Below are 22279 nucleotides of genomic sequence, written 5' to 3' on the forward strand. Positions count from 1 at the left end.
TAGAGTGAAAAAAGCTATCCTCCATTCTGTGTGGAAGTGGTAAGTTATATCGTTAAGGCGTGAGTATTCTATGCTTAAAACGTATACGGGTGGTATAAACCAAGAATAATAGGAGTGCAATGGTGACTATAGGGATGTTATTTTGTATCTACAGGACTCTAATAGTGGTTAAAAACTGCTGTAACTACGAAAATATTCAATTTATGAATATTGAGATTCGCTTTTTACAGTTGGGTCTGGAACCAATTATCCACAGTAAACAAGATACGCCAGTATGTGAACCTCGGGGGACAAAGTTTGGATGATCCTTAGCGACATGCTACTTAAGCTAGCATCAATTGATAAACAAACTGTCTTACTGAACAGCCAGATCCTATATTGTGTTCCAGTTGGATTCATTTATAATCTAGTTCTGATTATCCAACTTTTGTTTTTGTTTTTTTTTTTTAGATCTATGCCATGTATAGTATCACAAAACAGCAGATTAAAAAACAAAACATCTAAAGAATTATTGCAAGACTTAATTCTACGCATGATAATGATATGACTTCCGGACTTTTGCTTGACTTATGAGACAAATTTCTTCCAGAAATTCAACACCTTTATTACAATCCACACCAAAATGTGGTGGTTTCTTCCCGGGCTTGTGCTGCATCAACTCTCAAAATTTTATGACAGTCAGCTAAGTAGTTTTGGAGCAAATCTGCTAACAAACAATCATTCGGTTTAGCGTACTGTGCCTTGTGTGTTGTGGCTTCACTGGACTACAAAGCCTGTCTTTATGCACTGTGTTATTTGTCACCTGGTTCCAATATGGACACTGTGCGGTCCTGATGTCTCAATCCAAGCCAGGGCTCTTTTCTTTATGACACGCAAAGCCGCTGCCGCCGCCGCACCTCTCTCTATTTCCCCCTCCCACCGACACACGTTGGCTGCACATTTGTGTCAGGAAATTGGCAGCGTTTTCAGCAGCTAAACTCACAGATGAGATAATATCTTGCGGCCGGGAAAGAGAGGACAAGATGCTCCCGGTTGTTGTACGACGACCCTGAGCGCAGACGTATCTAACATCGGCAAACACGAGGAGCACACATGCACTCACACGGGGTTTTCATTTACATTCCCGGCTTTTGCTTAACTCCCCGACAAGGGATGCGGTCTGTGGCGACGTGTTGAACATGGATGGGTAAAGGATTGGATTAAAGTGGAAGGAACAATAGCAGGCAGCTGTGTGGCGTTGCATTGTGCTTAGAGAAAGGGGGAAGAAAAGCCTACTGAGGCGCAGATACGACATTAAAAATGACAGCAAAGTAACGCAGCTGAACAGGATGCTATTAGTCAAAGATCACCATCGCTTGTGTGCTTTCATTGTGTTTGCTGACGTCTATAATATCCTGCCCGTGCTCGGTTTGCATGTGTCGCCGTTGGTTCTCGGCCCAGGGAGCCTGTTTACAATGCGATCGCGAGCCAAGAGTCCAGCCTGGAAGCATCTTGTCCTAATGCTCCGCTGTCCTACGGCACTTCCACCCAAATCGTCACGGTGAGTCCAATGAAGGCAGTCGCTGGTCGTAAGTGTTTACAAGTGGGCCGGGACAGTGAGGCTGCTGGCCAAGCAAAACAGCCATGAAACATCTAGCCTCCAGCTAAACACAAGCCCGCAATGAGACACACACTTGAGTCAGATAAGGGCCTGAGAATGATGCGTACTGAGTCAAGTTGTTGGCCCAGATGGGTAATAGGCAGCTGCGTGACGGCTGACTGAGCCCAGGACCCAACTACTTACAGTACATGTGAATATTTCCGCTAGTCTTTCCGCTGAAACAAATCACATAAAACGGCAAGGGACAAGTATGCCTGCTGACGGTATCCGTTAACACGATCAATATGTAGCAACATGTTTAGCTCAGGATAGATGTATTGCACTACTGCAATTGGTTAACTGACTCATACAGTATGGGTTGGATACTTTGGGATCCCTCCCAATGGAAAACCCAATGGAAACCCAGAACAATCGATACCAAACCAAACCAGTTGTAAGATCTGAGTCATCTATGTCAGTATTTGTTCCTAGAAAATGATGAAAATTTAATAACCCCAAGTAACTAACACAAGAAGTGTCCTATGTCGAATTGGGAACTATTTTGGGAAAATTGTGCATCAAACCAATCTGTACTACAGCAAACTGGCAGATATTTCAGGATACCTTACAATGGAAATGCCAAGCAGTTGATGTTTGCTAAATACAAGGATGAAGGGTCTTGAACCAGTCATGATGTGCTATATATATCACTATATTGACACTTACTATGGTACCCATTATGTCATTGTATGGTCATATCACCTTGTACTTCGGTACGAGGTGCATTATTAAAAAAAAAAAAAAAAAATACTTAAACTGTATTATGGAAAGCAGGAAGTGAACAAATGTAACAAATACTGATTGTAAAAGTACCAGATGGAGGGGTAGGATTTAATAAGCTTTGCTTCTTCCTACTCCTTTTGGACATGTGGAACTGTGAACTGATTATGGGATGCATTCAATTGTAATCTGATGCATGTTCAAATGAAATAAAACCATTACCATTACCAATGAACGAACCAATATGGCGATGAACCCACTGATAATATGGCAAACCAATGGGTGCTGGTTGGCTATTTTAGGACACAAAGAGGAAGAATACCAAACATACCAAACCAAACAGAGTTCTTAACAGTCATGGAAATACTGAAAAATGCGAACAGAACCCAACCCATGTGACTTGTACCCAAACATGAGCGTCAGACATTTCTGGAACCTTGACAAAGAAAATGCCACAAATTGCGTACCCAACTCAACTGAATACTAGAATACAATAAACCAATCCCATACTTTTATGACTTGGAAAAGTCCTAAAAACTGCACAAATCCTATCCAGTCGGTCTCCCCATAGCAAGCCAGAGAGGAAACCCTCGGTAGATGCTAACACGGTGACGGTTTCAGGCCTGGCTTCAGATAACACAACCTCCCCTCCTTCTTCCCCTTAGCCTGCTGTGACAAATATGTGCGAGAGGGAGTGGTGGGATGCGGGCCCGGTGCTCGTCCCTGAACCCAAGGCCGGGCCGGGTTTAGAAGGCAAGCCAAGTGCAGAGCAGACCCAATGCGGTCGCACAGAGACTCATCGGAAAGCGTGAGGAGCTGTGTTTACTCTTTTGTCTCTCTTGTTACGTCTGTTAAAGCAAACACAGATGTTTCTGATGGCTTTGTTGGAGACGTGCACGCTCGCTTCCTTATTAAAAAACTTGTAATCAATTTGTGTTCTTTCCTTACTTGTGAAGCCTTTAACATCTCTTCCTGGCTCGCAGTGGAAGGATGCAGGAATAAATGTGGAAAAAAACAAGAGCACATCCTTCTTCTCCCCCTCTTGCCTTATATTCTGTCTGCCCTTAGTGCCTCTTGCGGCTTTAATGCTCCTTAATGCTGCAGTCTGCTTAATGGCCCAGATATGAGAGGTGCTGCTTGCTCGGCGTAATAAGTCCGTGATTAGAGGGGCGCCTTGTCACAGCGGCAGCCCCGCAGATAGTGCCACGCTCTAATTGCCGTATTAGACGCCCCTTAACTATCTTGTCAGCTGTCAACACGCCCGCTCGTAAACAGCGGAGGTGCGCTTGATATTTCCATTTGTTTGTACGCTGCTGCTGCTGCTGTTAGGCTACCGCACATGCAGCTAATTAGCAAGAGGCATCAATCTGCTAAGTGAGGATAGCAGAGTGCATGCTTTTTTTTTGGGGTGGGGGGGGGGGTGACTGCACTACGAGATGTTATTGCAGTGATGTCTCAAGTTGATTTACTAATAAAGTTTTTTCCATTGAAGTGAAAGTATTATCTTGGCAACTTCAGATCTCAAGAACAGATTAAAACCGTAAGGAATCATGAAGTAGCTAGCAAACTCACATTTTCGCAAAACAGAACTATTTGAGTCGTCAATCATGATAATCTGGAATAGCCTGCAAAGTTTATACAAAATCTTGCAAGATCAATCCCCGTCCAAATAGGCAGGGATTTAAGGTTTGTCTACTGAACTCTTGGGAAGTATTTGGGAACTATTTTGGGAAACCTATTCATTGGTTTGATTGGTTCACACCAATCCTGACGATAGGAATTCATGAAAAGGTTGACAGAACCAATATTTAATTGCTGAATTTAAGAGGGCTGCACGGTGGACGAGTGGTTAGTGCGCAGGCCACGCAGCTTGGAGAACCAAGTTCGATTCCACCCTTGACATCTCTGTGAGGAGTTTGCTTGTTCTCCCTCTGTGAATGCGTGGGTTTTCTCCGGGTACTCCGGTTTCCTCCCACATTCCAAAAACATGCTAGGTTAATTGGCGACTCCAAATTGTCCATAGGTATGAATGTGAGTGTGAATGGTTGTTTGTCTATATGTGCCCTGTGATTGGCTGGCCACCAGTCCAGGGTGTATCCTGGATAGGCTCCAGCACGCCCGCGACCCTCGTGAGGATAAGCGGTAGAAAATGAATTAATGAATTTAAAAGAACACAGAACGGCCATTTAACTACTGAAGCACAAGCAATCACTCCATAAGGCAATTCATTCTGGAATGGTTTGCAAAATGTAGGGAAAATCTTGGAACGTCAATGACAGGGGTTCTGACAAAAAGATTCTTGGCAAATTTAGAATGGAATGATTTTTGAGGAGCAGAACGGCCATTTAAATTCATTAAAGAGCTAGCCATCATAACGGTATAAGACAATCTATCATCGACAGAAAAATGTACACAGACTCAATGGCAAGTCCTAATATTTTATTGACAATTGTGCATCTCATTTGTCAAAGATCGTGTCCTACCAACACTCTCGACATGCCAAACTCACTTCCAAGCATCAAGTAAGGAGTAATCCTACTTGGAAGCTTGGTCAAATAATCTGCTGTCTGACTGTGTGTCAACACAGAGGCCACACGGTTGGAAGTCATGTAATTTCCTGTTTAATCTGGGATTAGCCGCTGTTCACTTTACACCTCCCCTCCAGTAATCTGGTTTCCCACCTGATGGCAGCAGGTGGATTTCATGGTGCTTTAGTCGATTATGACTGAGCCACGTGTTTTTATGTATATTGCAAACTGGAGAATAATTCATGATATTTAAGGATGACATAAAGCAAAAAGCTAAACAGTGATGTGAAGAATTACACGTGTGTGATTTAAAGGTCGATTCTCGTCTATCTGAGAACGCTCATTGACCGTTTCGGACATTGTGAAATCCAGATTGTGCAGACATGGACTCTGACCTGCCACCCTTCAAGTCGTAGGATTGTCACACCACTGAGACGAGAGACTGTAAAGTCATAAAGTTTCTGATAAGCCTGCATGAGATGTCGCACATCTGTTAAGTCTTCTTCATATCAGGATTCAGAAAAATTATTCAGAATCTATTCATATTTGGAGTAACAAGAATGTAGAAAAAGGAAAGTTGTATGAACAAGTAACTTAATAATGTGTTTTTTTTTTACATGTTCCTGGTGATTTCTACCATTTCTTGGTAACTTCTAGCATAATCTACATAGGGGTGGGCAACTTAGGGACCAACCAGGTCAACCAACATTCAATCCCACAAAGAAACTGAAAGGAACCAACCAAAATACATTTAACCCCCAAAATGTGAAATGTATAATAATAATATTTAAAAATTCTAATATGGTTATCGGATTCCTTAATGTATTTTTACATATTTTTTTGTTTAAATATAGCTGTCAAAAATAAATAAAAATAGCAAAAATATTTTCAAAAATATCAGAATATTGAATATAATTTTTAAATCACCAAAAGGCAATAAAACAATAAGGGTATGAACACACATGGGATTAACTGTATATTATTATTAATATTTTTATAATACTTTTTATCCCTTTATTATTATTATTTATTATTTCGAAAAATGTTTGATTCCTATTTCAAACTTTTAAGAGTTTTCATTAAATAGGAAATCCTGGAAAAACCTTTACTTCACTGAGTTTCTTACCTAACCAATAAATATCATATTCATAAAAAGTAATGACTTTTCAGTATCAGTTTTCTTTGCATCTACCATATGGTGTACATATTATAATTAAAAATGAAAATTCCAGTGTTATAATTATAATATTTTTGCCACAGTTGCACATTGTGTGTACTTTATGGTACACACGCAGAAAACAGTCAGTATAAACAAAAGGGTGATAGCGGCTTATTAAGACAAATGTTTGTCATTTGTCTTCCCTCGCTTTACTCCTCGTTTCACTCCATCGTCCTGTTGGGAGGCAAATTTACTGCCTGCAGCTGCTTGTGATGATACAGATGTTTTCATTTGCGTGTGTATCATCAAACGTTTTCTCCGCTCCGAAACACTCTTTTTTTGTTTGTTTTTGGCCACTCCACAACTTGTAGCATGACCTTGACGAGCTGTTAGCGCACCAACAGGGGCGAATGCTCAAACTTGTGCTGTACACCGAACCCTTCATGGCTGAGAGCTTTCAGCACAAGTGTGCCTCCGTCAAAACATTTTGTTGTTTTTGGCTTTGAGACATTTACGCACATGATTTGTAATATACATTTGTTTCGATTTAAATCTTCTATTCAGGACATGAACCTTCTCATTGGAGGATTTGCTGCTCTGCAAGATTTCAACTTGGAAGCACGACCATGTTTTGTCTTTATAAATCCTTGAATAAAGTATATGTCTAAAAAAAACAAACTGTTTTTGTGTTCTCGCAGGCCATTCGCTGCACACTGGTCAACTGCACATGTGAGTGCTTCCAGCCGGGCAAGATTCACCTGCGCACATGTGACCACTGCAAACACGGCTGGGTAGCTCACGGTAAGGAACTTTTTGTTTTAATTGTGAAGATACCAAGTTTCATAGTCTTGGGGGTACTTTTGTTCTTGTTTTGTGTTTGCTCTCATTTAATGGGGATTTAAGACCTATTTTTGCGTTGCGTTTTTCATTATCTTGCAAAAATGACGAACCAACTTCTGTCTGATTCGTCACAAATTGTTGCCATCAGACTAAAAAAAAAAAATCTCAGCAAACAATGTAAATTTCTGATATGTGCAGTATGGCACAAATTTGTGACTTTACAGGCTGAATTTTCCCTACAATTAATTAAAAAATAAAAAAATAAAAAATAATACAAAAAGCCCACAAAAAAACACAAAAAATACAAAATTTGAAAAAAAATATCAGAAAGGCAGGAAGTGAACAAATGTAACAGTTACTGATTGTAAAAGTACCAGATGGAGGGGTAGGATTTAATAAGCTTTGCTTCTTCTAACTCCTTTTGGACATGTGGAACTGTGAACTGATTATGTGATGCACTCAGTTGTAATCTGATGCATGTTCAAATGAAATTAAACCATTACCAATTTAGAATCAGAAACTTGTATTATCTGTACAGGCGTCTTTCAATTAACATTTTAGCATTGTTTACTGTCATACAACTGTAAAAAGAAGTTAACCACTGCATATAATACTCATAAATACTTAATAAAGACTTAAATAAAGACTTTTTAGACATATTATTTTCATTTGTATGGCTCACAAAAGCATACAAATTCTTAAAGGGGACCTATTATGCTCATTTTTCAACCCTCTGTATTGAGTGGTGGACTCCTATAGAGCAGCTACACACAATAACATTCTAGATTTTCCAGAATATGCATCTATTTCTTTGTGCTTCCCGCCAAAATGATCTGTTTTAATTTATTCCACTTTTGTACAAATTGTATGATTTGAGGGCTGTTGTGCGTTATAGAGTACTCCCCTCCATAGCACTAAATCCAGCAAAGATGACTGCAGGACACTGTGGGAAGCCAGAGACCACACCTTAGGAGTTCTTCACACAGGTGTAATAAAAATAAGAGTCCAGAAAGTACAAAGACAATAAGGAGGGATGGAAAAAAAAAAGGAAGGATAAAAGAAAACACCTGTTTGGCTCAGCAGAGCGTACCCCGGGCCCTTGGGTGAATCAACACAGGACTCTGGTGAATATTTCTCCCTGTGAAGTGTCAGGCGTCCATCTCCTGACTTTTCATTTTATGTCAGCATTGGCAGCTACTCTGACAAGCACTTCTTCATTTTTTTTTATTGCCTTCGTGTCTGCCTTGCCGGCGCTGCGTTTGTCAGCCAAAAGCCCGAGGGCAGCGGCAGGAAGGAAGGGGGCCGTGTGGCGGGATGAGAGACATACCCAACCGGGTGTCACCCTGACGGGTATGGGACAGAGGAGAGAGGGTGATGGCCGAGCGGTGAGAGAGAGGGTGGACGAGGTGTTCCATGGACAGTGGATTGGGTTTACGTATCTTGTCCACCCTAACAAACAATAAGAGACATTTTACATGCCGTCCAACTATTGAAATAACGCAAAAAGCGGAACAAATCAGCTATGTTCTTTTTTTTTTTCCTAGTTGGTTGAAAGTTTCCAATTTCCTAGATTGTGTTGAATGCATCAGTAATCCTTTCATTATGTCACCTGAGAGCTTGAGCAATGAGCCAACATATCAAGGTTTTGAGTGCATTTTTCACTCTGTTTGGAAATGCAGCAAAGTTCGAAAGTAGTGGAAAAAGATGTGGAAAATGGCTTGTGGGTCAATTTTACAATACAATACAATACAAAACAAGTAAAACAAACTAAAACTAAATACAAGGATGAAGAGTCTTGAACCAGTCATGATGTGCTATATATACATATCACTATATTGACATAAAATATATAAAATAATAAATATAAATATAAAAAATAAAATAAAAAATAATATAAATAAATAAATAAAATAATAATTAAAAGAAAAACTTAAATTATATTAGGAAAGCAGGAAGTGAACAAATGTAATAGTTACTGATTATAAAATTATAATTAAAATTATAAAATTATTATTACTGCTTATTATTACAAGAATAAAGAGTCTTGAACCAGTCATGATGTGCTATATATATCACTATATTGACAGTTACTATGGTACCCATTATGTCATTGGATGGTCATATCACCTCGTACTTCGGTACAGGGCAAAAAATTTTAAAACTAAAAATTAAAAAAAAACAGCCTTAAACTATATTAGGAAAGCAGGAAGTGAACAAATGTAACAGTTACTGATTGTAAAAGTACCAGATGGAGGGGTAGGATTTAATAAGCTTTGCTTCTTCCTACTCCTTTTGGACATGTGGAACTGTGAACTGATTATGTGATGTGTAATCTGAAATCTTTCATCCGGTCATATACTGGTTATATACCATATATGTCGTTGCAGTACATGATTGTGGTATCATTCAATAACATGTATCTGTTTTTGTGCAGCTCTGGACAAGCTCAGCACCCAGCACCTGTACCACCCAACCCAGGTGGAGATCGTGCAGTCCAACGTGGTGTTCGATATCAGCAGCCTGATGCTGTACGGCACCCAGGCGGTGCCGGTGCGGCTCAAGATCCTGCTGGACCGCCTCTTCTCCGTGCTCAAGCAGGAGGAGGTGCTGCACATCCTGCACGGCCTCGGCTGGACCCTGCGAGACTACGTCAGGGGCTACATACTACAGGTCAGTGGATAGCGAAAGCAATTTTCCAACATTTTGGAAAGTGGTTGCTTTCGTGTAGAAATTGTGTATTGCCAGCAGTTTACTTATTTTAGGCGACAATCAAGGGCCACTCTGGTTCCATCACGGACAAAAACTCCTGCCCTCCCCTGCTTGAGAAAGCATGAAAAAAGAAAGAAAAATAGAGGAAAAATGTCATGCCAGCAACCTTCTTTCTTCCTCTATAATTGCGCTGAAGGTTCTGGTGCTGAAACCCAAAGTGTTCCTGAATGAATTAGTGAGGAGAGAGTGAACATGTGGTTTCCTGGCTGTGTGTGCGTGTTGTGTTCACATGCTTATCTGTATGCAAGTATGGTGCAGTATTCCAAGAGTATAAGTGGAACAGCATGGCCAGTTGGGGTGGGGTCGGGTGGGGGGGGGGGGTTATATGTGTGCACGGAAACGGCTTCTGTGAATAAAAACACTTGCAGTCTGCTTAAGAACACACACTTAAAGGTACCACCCAGCCACAATATTAGGTACAGTGGCACCATCTAATGCAGGGGTCTCAAACTCAATTTACTTGGGGGCCACTGGAGCTAGGGTCTGGGCGAGACTGGGCCGCATCAGGTTTTCCAAAAAAAAACGCATTTATTAAAAACAGAAAAATGAATAAACCTTGCTTTGGTTTTGATTTTTTACAAGAAAAGCTCTGATAAAACAATCCACTGTTCTCAAATATCTTAATTTTTATTTTCTGCACTAATTAAGATGAAAAATAAACAAACAAATTAAGAATAAAGAAAATCAATCAATCAGTAATAAATAAATAATAAATAATAAAAACCTAAGAAACCACATGTAGTTGGTGGGTAGACTTTTTTTCAGATTAAAATTAACAAAGCATTATTAGAGCCCTGTAGACATGACAAAACACGACTATAGTCACATTTATACTCTTTTTATTTACAACATATTGCGCAACTGCAGGGTCTTGAGACACATGCTAACTCGCAAACTAGAGAGCTCGCGACCTAAACGGTAGCCTTCAAGTTATTTCCTTTAAACTTAAATAGCCAAAAGCTTACCACTTCCACACGGATTGGGAGGATAACTATTAACAGTTATTTAACCTTTAACATGAACATTAATCAAACGTAATAATTTTTTCTGGGTACATGATACCATACAGCATCCATATCAAACTTGTGCGGGCCGCACTAACATTAAACTTTCATATCAAGGCGGGGGCCTCAAACTAGTGTCCTGCGGGCCACATTTGGCCCGCGGGCCGCGTGTTTGAGACCCCTGATCTAATGCAAAGATCAACATGTATCGCCATACTATTACAATCACGCGTTTATTGTTTATTACAGCTTTATATCGTTGTACTAACCAATTTATTTCACTGTTATCGTAAAGTGGCACCCACACACAGTGAATACTACACACACGAGGCAGAAGGTGTCACACTGACAACAAAACATAATGGTTATTACCACCAGCGCTGCAATGAACTCTTATTCTTTGCCGCTAACTAATAGCGCCAACGTGCCACTGAGGTCTTTTAGCTTCTAATTTAGTGAAGGAATAAAAAAAAAAAAAAAAAAAGCCAGATGCGCTTAACTGCAGCATGACAAAAAAGTCAACAGAGTGTGACTAAATCTGCGTACACTTTTGTAATAGGCTGCCTCAAAGTGAAGAAATTGATCAATATCATTAACGACTCGCCTTCTTATCAAGTTTGATTTGAGAAAGAGAGGAATTACAGCGGGAGTCAATAACCATTAAAATAAATGATTGGCTTTTGTGTCCCTGCTGTTTACAGTCACACTCACACAGGCTTTGCATGGGTATTGTATGGAACACACACTCTTTCAGAGGACATGATATGTTGTACTTTATATGCTATTACATCAACTTGCAGTGTGGACTTATGGGAAATAGCTGGATCATATCTGGTTTGGATCTGTTTCCTGATGCATATGTATATGAATTTGGCCTCTTTGATTGGTTCAAGTCATGCAAAGTATTGAAGTATGTACAGTACATGTTGCTACTACATGAAAAACACATTTGTACTCATAACTTGAATGGTATGCTGGCACCCTTGTGTGGAGCTTGATTGTGGGGGGAAGTATGAATAAACATTCCACGGGGTGTTGCGTGGAAATATTATGCAATTTCCCTGACTTTGAAGATTCTTTTGAGGTGTTGTGATTATTTCTATTGTGAAAGATGGCCACGGTTTTTAATTGCGATTGCATAAATTAAATCAAATGTCGTTCTGTGGGTTTTGACTTTTGGATTATTTAGAGTCTCTGTATGGGAGTTGAGATAAACATGGGGTGCGTTAGGTGTGAAGTGGGTTCAGGCACGGTCCAATTGGCCTAGCATGAGTGTGCCCTCAGACACCCTCGTGTGGAGGCATGCGGCAGTGAAACATATCCCGTGTTGGATGGCGTTCGAGGGTAGAGGAGAGTGATTCTGCGGATAGTTTGAATAAGCATTCCTCCGGGTGTGTGTGCAATTAGGGTTAAGACTGTTTGTGTGTGTGTGTGTGCGGTGCTGGGAGTTGTTAGCGGTTCCATCTGGGTCTCCTGGAAGCTGTGTGGAGTCAGGAAAACCGCATCTCATAAAAAGCGGAGGCAGCCCAATGTTCTACAAGGACAGAACATTACTGGGAATGTCGCTCAGGAAAGGGAGGAAAAAAAAAAAAAAAGCAGGCTGGGCTCGAGCCCACATGTTGGCTCCACTCGTCTCCCTCTCAAGTTGAGGGATGAAGATGAGGAAGACATAATAGACAGTGTGGGAGACGGAGTGAGAGGGAACGTTGATGACAATCCCATCTGTGAGTGAGCAGCGACAGACTGCGGCCTGCGTGGAGATGCAGAGTAGGGGCTATCTGGTGCGTCTTGGCGGTGGGTCTGTGTGGAATGACATGCGGGATGACGAGGATGAGGGGCTGCAGGGATGTAGAGCAAGAAGAGGCGCCAAAAGTGAGGGGCAGCGGAGAGATGCTTACCCCTGTGTTGTCCTCAGTTGAACTCGATGTGTAAAACGCATAAATACAACATCATGCGCGCCGCATGATCATAATAATAACAGGAAATAGAAGGCGCTATATTCTGCTGAAAACTGGATTTTTTTTGGCACACATGCAAAAGCGGCAGTGACTAGTAGGATTCCATATATATAAATGGAATATTTTTGTAGTTATGACATAGAAAACCAGCTTAGGACCTTCTAAATAAGTTTTTAGGGCACGCTAGACACCTCTTTAGTCACCTCTACACTCCATTTTACCCAATATAGTACACATCATTAGATAACAATAAGTGTGTTGCACCAAATGTCTTTTGGATGTGCGGACAGGAAGTAATGTCAGGGGTTCAGAGTTCAGTTTTAGCCACCAGCAATAACCTGTGGTGTTATTATGCTGATTATTATGTTATTATTATTATCGGTACAGGTGTCTCGATTCAATCCGATATTGCAGCCTTGAATATCGGCCGATACTAATATCGAGATGATATCAGCACAGATCATACATACTGTTATTACTTGTTTAGAGAAAAGTGATGTTTTCATACAGAGAATAATAGCAACAGTAGATATGAGAACAATTGCCGCATTTACTTCTTGGCGTATATGGTATATGGTTTTAGCGACAATTGGCATAAGGTAGTGAGGCTAGATTTGCTCAATGACGCAAAGGTCACATTTTACCAACACGTCAAACAGCGGTGGATGTTTCAGGAAGCAGTGTTTTTTTTTTTTTCTTTTTGTGAAAATCCTTCTTCAAGTACAGGAAATTCCCCGTCCTGTGCCACCATTGGAAAACTCGTGCATGGCAAGTTTTGCACTCAGCAAACATAAACAACAAAAAACAACGTCAATCCTACCTACCCTCCTTGCTAAATGTGCGCTAGCCTGTATGAGTGTGACAGTCAAAAGGCTAAGCTATTAATCGAAAAAATAATTAAATTCATGGAAGAAGATGACCCGCCTTTATCAATTGTGGAAGTCACCAAATTCAAGTAATTTCCTATTTTTTGGGCCGACCTGGTAGTCAAAGGACATAGAAATTACGGCAATAGCGACTGTTGATGCTTATTGCTGTTAAAACGTCACATAATAAAAAAGGATCTTCTTTCATACTGTTTAGGGAGCTTGTTCACAACATGCTTGTATTCATAGGAGAGCCAGTTTACGTACTTAGTGGGTAGGTGCTGCTGTTTTGGTTGGTAGCATACAGTCGTCCCCATTGGCCAACTAGTTGACTCTTTACATGTGTGAAATAAAGTGATGATGAAATGAGGTAATGACAGTAGTACCTGGGGGGGAAACATATACATAAAGCAATGCTTCTCAAATAGTGGGTGGGAGAGGCAGGGGTACTTTCAGTGTTAGTGCAGACCTGCCAACATATACACATTTTTTGTACTGAACATGGAATTTGACTCATGAATATACTTGTATGCTTCACAGTTCTCCATTTTGTTGTTTTTTTGTGTTTTCATGTTCAGGCTCAGTTTGTACACTACATATTATTAAAATTAAATTAGTTTCTCAATAGTATTTCATATTGGGGGCGTTTAAAGTAAAGGTAAAGGTTAAAGTAAAGGTAAAGGTAAAGGTAAAGATTAAAGTAAAGGTAAAGGTAAAGGTTAAAGTAAAGGTAAAGGTAAAGTACTGAACATGGAATTCGACTCATGAATATACTTGTATGCTTCACAATTCTCAATTTTGTTGTATTTTTGTGGTTTTGGGTTCAGGCTCAGTTTGTACACTACATATAATTAAAATTAAATTAGTTTCTCAATAGTATTTCATATTGGGGGGCGTTTTAAGTAAAGGTAAAGGTTAAAGTAAAGGTAAAGTAAAGTAAAGGTAAAGTAAAGGTAAGGTAAGGTAAGGTAAGGTAAGGTAAGGTAAGGTAAGGTAAGGTAAGGTAAGGTAAGGTAAGGTAAGGTAAGGTAAGGTAAGGTAAGGTAAGGTAAGGTAAGGTAAGGTAAGGTAAGGTAAAGTAAAGTAAAGTAAAGTAAAGTAAAGTAAAGGTTAAAGTAAAGGTAAAGGGAAAAGGGAAAAGGGAAAAGGGTAAAGGGTAAAGTAAAGTAAGGGAAAGTAAGGTAAAGGTTAAAGTAAAGTAAGGTACGGTAAAAGTAAAAGTAATAGTAATAGTAATGGTAATGGTAATAGTAATAGTAATAGTAATAGTAAAGTAAAGTAAACCAAACCACTGGCATAAAGGTAAGGACTCTGTTTGAACCCACCCAAACATAACAAGCGTGAAGCGCTTGTCACAAAAATAAGGTCGTCCAGAAAACTGGAGGTCAGAATCGGGCCTGCAGTATAAATCCAGGCTAAATGTGTCATTTAAAAATGTATGTTTTCTCTTGTAGTTAAACATGTCATATGCGCTGCCTCTTCGCCAGGCTACATTTCCATTTTAGGTCATCCCTATTAGGACACCTTCTCTAGTCACTCTGGTCCTCCATCACCTCCCCTTCCCCTCACAACCTGTTTTCTGTTATCACTGCTTAATGCCTCACCCCGGGAGATGGATGAGAGAGAGAGAGGGAGCATTCTCTAAAGGTGGAAATTCTTACGTTCATATGGTTATGATTTGGGCGGGAAGGTCAGGCTCCAGTTTTGGCTGGAAGGCGTTGTAAGCTTTGCTGGCCGCTCTGCTGGTCCATCAGCACATCAAAAAGAGTCCCGGCGCAATGAATCAAGGTGATTCTTCCCACACATCCTCCTGTGCGCTCACGATTGTCAGTCGCTGACTTACAGTGCACGTAAGCCTCAGACAAGATGGTTCCAGATTAGAGATAAGCAGCACATCATTACCCAGCTGCTATTAAATTGTCATTGTCAACTTCTTTGATCGAGGAACCGCCGTCGCTCCACTGCAGATGCGTCGGCACGGCAATGTGAGGCGGCGGAGGCTCTTCCTGGTCACTTTTTTTTTTCTCACAGCTCGCAAAGCCGCCACTCAGCTCCTTACACAAAAGTGCCGCCACACGCCAAATCCTCGCGGCCTCGCCTTGCGATCCCGAATCTGAGCCCCAAATGAATTCAAGCTGGAGCAGCGAGGTTATGAGCAGGTTACATAGTATGCAGGAATTTAGGGGAATAATTCCCCTTATATTGGATTTGGAGGAATTGGAGCATAGATTTAGCAAGGTTCAAAACCAGAAGGCCAAAGCCTGAACAATCCTAATTTGGATTAAGACGGGAGAAAAGAGCTCCTGCGACCTCGCTGAGAAATAACGGGGAATGCTGAAAATTGACTCATAATATTAACAAAAGCAAAAAAATAAAGTTATTATATATATCCCCAACATAAATGAATGACATACTTTGCACGTTGTTAGTATATGGATGTTTATGCCATATAGATACAGTATGTTCCACTTCCAAACTAAAGTACTGGGGTTCTTACTTTGCACTGTATTAAGACCAACCTGGAGAATATTGTTATATCATTATTGTAGTCATTATATTTAAATATGGCTGTTTTTTGTAACATATGTTGCATGTTGCAGTATTTGTCTTATGTTGCACAAACTGTGCAGTACAAGAAGTATAATATGTTCTTTACACAACATTAATTTGAGGGAAGAGCGGCTTCCTACATTTATGTTGATGGACAATATTGGTACATTATATATAAAAAATAATAAAATCCAAGGTATATATTTGTATATTCTTGCATATAATGTGTCTTGCAAGTTCCAAACACAACCGTGTATGGATGTTTGTGCCATATAGATACAGTATGTGCCACTTCCAAACTACAGTACTGGGGTTCTTACTTTGCACTGTATTAAGACCAACCTGGAGAATATTGTTACGTTATCGTAGTCATTATTTTTAAATATGACTGTTTTTTGTAACATATGTTGCAGTATTTGTCTTATGTTGCACAAACTGTGCAGTAGAAGAAGCACAATATGTTCTTTACACAACATTAAATTGAGGGAAGAGCGGCTTCCTACATTGATATTAATGAACAGTATTTGTACAGTATATGTAAAAAAAAATGAAATCCAAGGAATATATTTGTATATTCTTGCATATAATGTGTCTCGCAAATTCCGAACACAACCTCTTTGATGTCCTTCACGGGTTGAGTTCGACCCTGCTGCTCCTGCATATGAATTCAGAATCTCCAAACAAAGAACTAAGATTTCGGGACAATATCAGGCAGCATTTCGCGGCCTTGGATCAGATCTGAGGAATCCTGTTTGAGCTGGATTCTGTGTCCTCTCTGCCAAAAACCGTGCAGGAATGCGGCGAGAAAACACAAAAGCTGTTATCATCTATCTGACTACAGTTGTCGTATTTATTCATGTTCACGTTAGTACTGAAACAGTCCAAGCGTAGATCGGATGTTTGGACCGTGCATCATACAGTATCTGGCTAAGGCAACAGGAAGCGCAGACAAAGACATCAGAGTCCATTGTCTTGAATAATGTAGTACTTAGTCTCTCATCAGGTGAGATACTCCATACTGTACTATCTTTGCCCCTTGTTGTTATCAGACACTATTAAGACACAATAAGCAGCAAAATGACTCCTCTGGAGACACTTAAGCAATTAGAGGGCTCCATTTATGGTGTGCGTTACATGCTAATATGTATATTTTAGCCTCCCCCCATCCCCACCTGGTCAAATTTAAAGATGGTGAATATTTGATGTGAAAATGTATAGCAAATACATGTAATCTAAAGCGGGAGTTGACATGAATTGATATGCTTAACATGCATGCTTAGGATCTCTGGGGGCATGTGGGCTCCTCTGGGGGTGTCCCCTACCACCTCCCTGCACAGTCAGTGTATGTATGTACGCCACCGTCTTACTCAAATCCCCCCCCCATGTCTGACTTCAAAGTATAGTCGCCAATCCTACAGCTTTATCCGCCGAGCTGATTGCATCGCTTCCCATGCACCCCCAACCCAAACACTACCACACCCCCACTCTGACATTCCCTTTGAATCTGACAGTCCACCTCATGGTGTCCCTCCGCTTATGATGGTGCTAAAAAGAATTTTCCAGTTGTATTAATGGGGGGGAGGGATAGGTGTACCCCCCCCGCCCCCCCTCTCTCTCTCTTTCTCGCACTGAACAGAGTAATGAGAACTCTGGTGGTTCACTCGCTGCACATTCTCTTTCTAGCAGAGTGTCCGGGCCCTGAGAGAATTCCGGTGAACAGGTACGGAGTGTCCCGCGAGAGTCCCTCACAGACAACCTAATTGAAACCGGGAACCATCCAGGAACTTTTATTTACCTCGCCACGTTCCTTTCAAAGAGCACCCGGATATAATTACCCTCCTCAAACAGAATTCCTTGCTTTTGTCTCTCAGCATATAATATCCTGTCCTGCCAGGAGGAATTCTAAGGTGGCTCTTTTTAGGATGGTGGAAATTGAATTTTACTTCAAGGTCAACGACACTAATGATGACGGAGGGTGACATCGATCCGCTGGAGAAGGGGTTCTGGCACTGTATTGATTGTCGCACGGAATTGTTCGAGAGTGTAGAGGAAATTAACAATGTGGGTTTGGATTCGGGAGTCACATTCTGTTCTTGGTGGGACTATCTCGGAGGTGTGATTGGGCTTGTTATCATGCTACCATACGGCACGATTTCTTCCTGTATGTAACCGTAGCTCCGATGACATAATCATATAATCATAACATACACCGCGATACAAATACCGTACTGTACACTGACTACTCTAATTCACATCCAAGCTCCATTTCTGAAGTACTATACACCAACAAAGTGACATCCCACAGTCTATGCAACAAACTCGCCCGCCCATGCGTATGCTGCATCGCTGATTCATTGCTCCTCCTCGTTTGAGCCACAGTTAAATTCTGGCGGGTAGGCGTCCCGTGGTGTGAGCGAATATGTGTCACTTCCCCCGCCCCGCAAGTGGAAACATTTAGGCACTCCAGCGTGTCCCAAGGTGAGAGGCTGGAGAAGCTCTTGCTCGTAAAAAAGGCAGAGAGCCGAGGAAGTGAGCCAGGTGGAAAAGCACACACACACACACGTATATACGAGGACCTCACACACATTTATACTACGTTTGGTGTCCCTTGTTGCTGTGGTGTCACCAGCAGAAGTTCAGCAGGCGCTTGTGTTAAATAGTGAGAATGACCCCTCTGGGATCAGACACCTGCCCACTGTCCTTTCTGTGTATTTTAAGATCCACAAGTGCTCTTGTGTAGTAGCGATGCAAGAAGGATGAAGACTATCCCAGCTGACGGAACATCCGGCTATAGTGTGAGCCAAGCACGGCACACTTTCTTTACTTTGTTGCGACTGGAAGAAGTGGGCACAATACGGCACAATAGCATGCACAGAATCTTTGAAACACACGTGCAATATAATCAATGCAATCTCGCCTCTTGCAAGTAATCAAAGAATCGCTCAAAATAATGCACAGTCAGAGAAATTGCAATAACACAGCAAAATGGAAGTGATGGTACATAAAAATGAGCAGTTGAACGAATGTTCATAGCTGGTCCAGCATGAAATGCCCTTGAAACATGATGCATCCAAAATGTCCACAGAGCATCAAAAACATTGATAATATCAGCATTCCTAGCTTAAAGGTTAAAGACAGTTTCTTTCTTTTTATTTGTTTTGTTTGGTTTTCATCTGCAGCCATGCCAATAAACAATCAGTGCATTAAGTGGCGTGCAAATGGAATCAATTCATCCAGCTTTGTGCAGATGAGTGCAGAAAAAAAGCAGGCGTGAAGCAGCCGCTCTCTGTGTTTGGAGTGGCTAATTAGGAGCCCATTACGGGCATCTCAGCGTGGCGCTACCCTGATTGTTTATTAGTGTTATTTCACAGAGGTAGAGTTGGGGGAGAGGGGAAGAAACACGGGCTAATAGTGGTAATAAATGAATAAATGGGTACCTGAGTCCACACATGCAGTAAGTGGATGCCAGCAGCTAAAAAAAAAAAAAGGACAAAAAAAAAAAGGACAAAAAAAAAATGCGGGGAGAAATGTCCGGACTAGCTCAGAGCAATGCGCTTTTCTGGGCCCTCTTAATGAATGTCTTATTAAATGGCTAAACGCGCGGACCACCGGGCAAGGCGAGCTGTCACTGGCACGCTGCCGTCTGTGGGCTGAGCGCCATAGACACACACATGCAGGATATGATGCCGGATCACCAAAAATGTAACATCCCTTCTCAGTCTGCCAGCGGCTTCCACCATTCTTCCACCAGTATCATCTACATACTTCTGTATTTAGATTTATAGTTATTTGGCAAGGAAACATACATGCCTTATTATGGAATTGCAGCCCATCAATCATTAATCATAATAATACTACTAATAATATAATGCAAATAAAATGACTATAAGTAAATAGAATAAAACGCATATTTTTTGTCAATTTTGATCATTTTTTACAGTTACACAAATTACATTTTGAATCATGCAGAAAAACATTTCAGAATATTGACATTAAAAACTGTGATATTTTCATTTTTTGGATTTTCCACATTTTTTAACATTGGGAGATGAGTTTTTTTTACTTTTATTTCATTCATTTTTTTATCATTCTGACGATAATGATAAATAAAATAATAAATAATAAACTAAAATAATACATTAATAAATAATCACTGTCAAATTCTGTATCTCAAATTTTTATTATTTCAGTTTTATATTTGTGTTTAATAAAACTGAAATGATAAGATTATTGTTATTTTTTAAAAATATTTTAAATAATTATTTTATTTTCTTTATTATTTTTTATTTATTTATTATTTTATGTGATTTTATTCATCATTATCGCCAATATGATACATTACATTCAAAATAAAAAGTAAAAAAAAATTCTGTCAACAGGCACTATCAAATTCTGTATCTCCAATTTTTATTATATCAGTTTTATTAAACACAAATAGAAAACTGAAATAATAAAAATTGGAGATACAGAATTTGACAGTGAAATACTTAGTAGGGGTAGGGAGGGGGTGGGCTTATTGGGCACCATTTTAGTCTATTCTGTGTGTGTGCTTTCTGATGGACACATTTCCAAAACATATCTTCAGGATCTAAAGTACAAGGAGCCAACCGGTGATTTGGTGCTAGGCACAGCCTCATCACATCCTGAGCATGCACTCAAACACACACACACACACACACACACACAGAGTTCATCGTGAGGATCTGGCCTGCACATAAACACAGATAAGAGCATGAGGAGCGCTCAGCACAAAGGCCCCAAGAGGCACCCGGCTATTACACAGAGAGACCGCAGTCGCGTGGCAACATGTGTGTGTGTTGTGTTTATGTAATGCCAGTTGTAGGGCAGAGTTCCTGGATCAGCAGCTCGCCGATTTGCGGGTCGCCGACTCTATCACGGAGGTGTTAAAATCCTCTCTGACTTCCTGACAAGAAGTTTGCCACCAGCCAGCGTAACCATCTGACAATGTCATCACAAGTCACCAGAAAACAATGTGCTAACGCCGCTGACAAGTTGACAACGACTTTGCCAGAAGCGGTCTTTTTTTTTTTTTTTTCCAAGCACATGGAGAGCAACGGCCCGTGCCTGCAGGCGGAGCCCTGACAAAAATCCAGCCCGCGGAGGTGACACGGTGCTAAGCATTTCCCCCCACTTTGCCGAGCTTACAATGCTAATTACCCCTCAGATCAAGTCTCCGCAGGTTCCCCCTTAAGGAGAGAGCTTTCTCTGGCTTCCACTGACAGATGCCCAAGTGTGAGCGCGTCTCAGGGATTTGCCGCCTGATTCCGGTGGTGTTAGGTGCTCTTTTGACACAATTAAAAAGATCTAAATGACACGCTTTGTCTGCTGAGTGAGCTGAAATTGTTTCCACTAACTGGGACTAGTTACTGTACTTCTAGCTTAGCTGATAGCATATGGGTGATGTAGAGTAAAACCGCTATTGTAACTATCACAGCCAAGAATTATGTTACTGTACCCTGTAGTGGTCTCAAATTGAACAGTAATATGTGTCCCTAGAGCCTATTTATGAGCACCAAATGTGGGAAACTCACATGGTTGCTTTTGAAACTGCGTCTTTTCATGACACCATGAAGGAAAAACATCATGGACATGATACCACCTCTTACCCGCCCTCTGCTAGATAAGCCTGCCGCTTCAATATGTCATCACTTTGTGGGAAAAACAAAGCAAAACAAAATAAAAACAGGCGTCTCTACACATAATACACATAATAAACCCTGCCAATTACCTGTCAGTCAGCTCCAGACGTGAGAGTTTGATCGTAAATAGGCTAACCTAGCATGTTGTTTCACTGGAACTCACATAGCTAGCTAGCTAGTGTTGCTAACGTCTCTCCCAGTCCTTAATGTTATGTTTTCATGTGTGATATATGTTATCTATAACATCGTTGGAACATCGCTCCCTCGTGTTATTGCAGTTTTATAATTACTGTATTTTCTGGACTATAAGTCGCTCCGGTGTGTACATCGCACAAGACCAAAAATGCATAATAAGGTAGAAAAAACATACATAAGTCGCACTGAAGTATAAGTTGCATTTATTTAACAAACTACTTGACCAAAACAGACATTACGTCCTCTTGGAAGGAGAGTTCTATATAAATATATAAATAATAAAAGAATAGAGAACAGGCTGAATAGGTGTAAGCTATGCTAACACAATGGTTATTCAGCTACACAAAAAATAAACATGAACAGAAAAGGTGTCCAGTGTTTATGTAACATA

At 40.6% G+C, this 22279-nt stretch overlaps 2 protein-coding genes across 9 annotated transcripts in view; one reads left to right on the forward strand and one right to left on the reverse strand.

The window, feature by feature from the left end:
• Positions 1–22279, reverse strand: part of cntln (centlein, centrosomal protein) — a 377543-nt gene that overhangs the window by 248731 nt on the left and 106533 nt on the right. The window lies entirely within an intron of this gene.
• bnc2 (basonuclin zinc finger protein 2) overlaps positions 1–22279 on the forward strand; it is a 178692-nt gene that overhangs the window by 121536 nt on the left and 34877 nt on the right. For all 6 annotated transcript variants that reach the window (XM_058066792.1, XM_058066809.1, XM_058066817.1 and 3 more), the window contains 2 exons: positions 6745–6847; positions 9321–9556. In XM_058066792.1, the coding sequence (XP_057922775.1) occupies positions 6745–6847; positions 9321–9556 (339 nt within the window). The remainder of the gene's footprint in view (positions 1–6744; positions 6848–9320; positions 9557–22279) is intronic.

Source organism: Doryrhamphus excisus, chromosome 1 (assembly GCF_030265055.1).
Source record: "Doryrhamphus excisus isolate RoL2022-K1 chromosome 1, RoL_Dexc_1.0, whole genome shotgun sequence".
Classification (NCBI taxonomy): Eukaryota; Metazoa; Chordata; class Actinopteri; order Syngnathiformes; family Syngnathidae; genus Doryrhamphus; species Doryrhamphus excisus.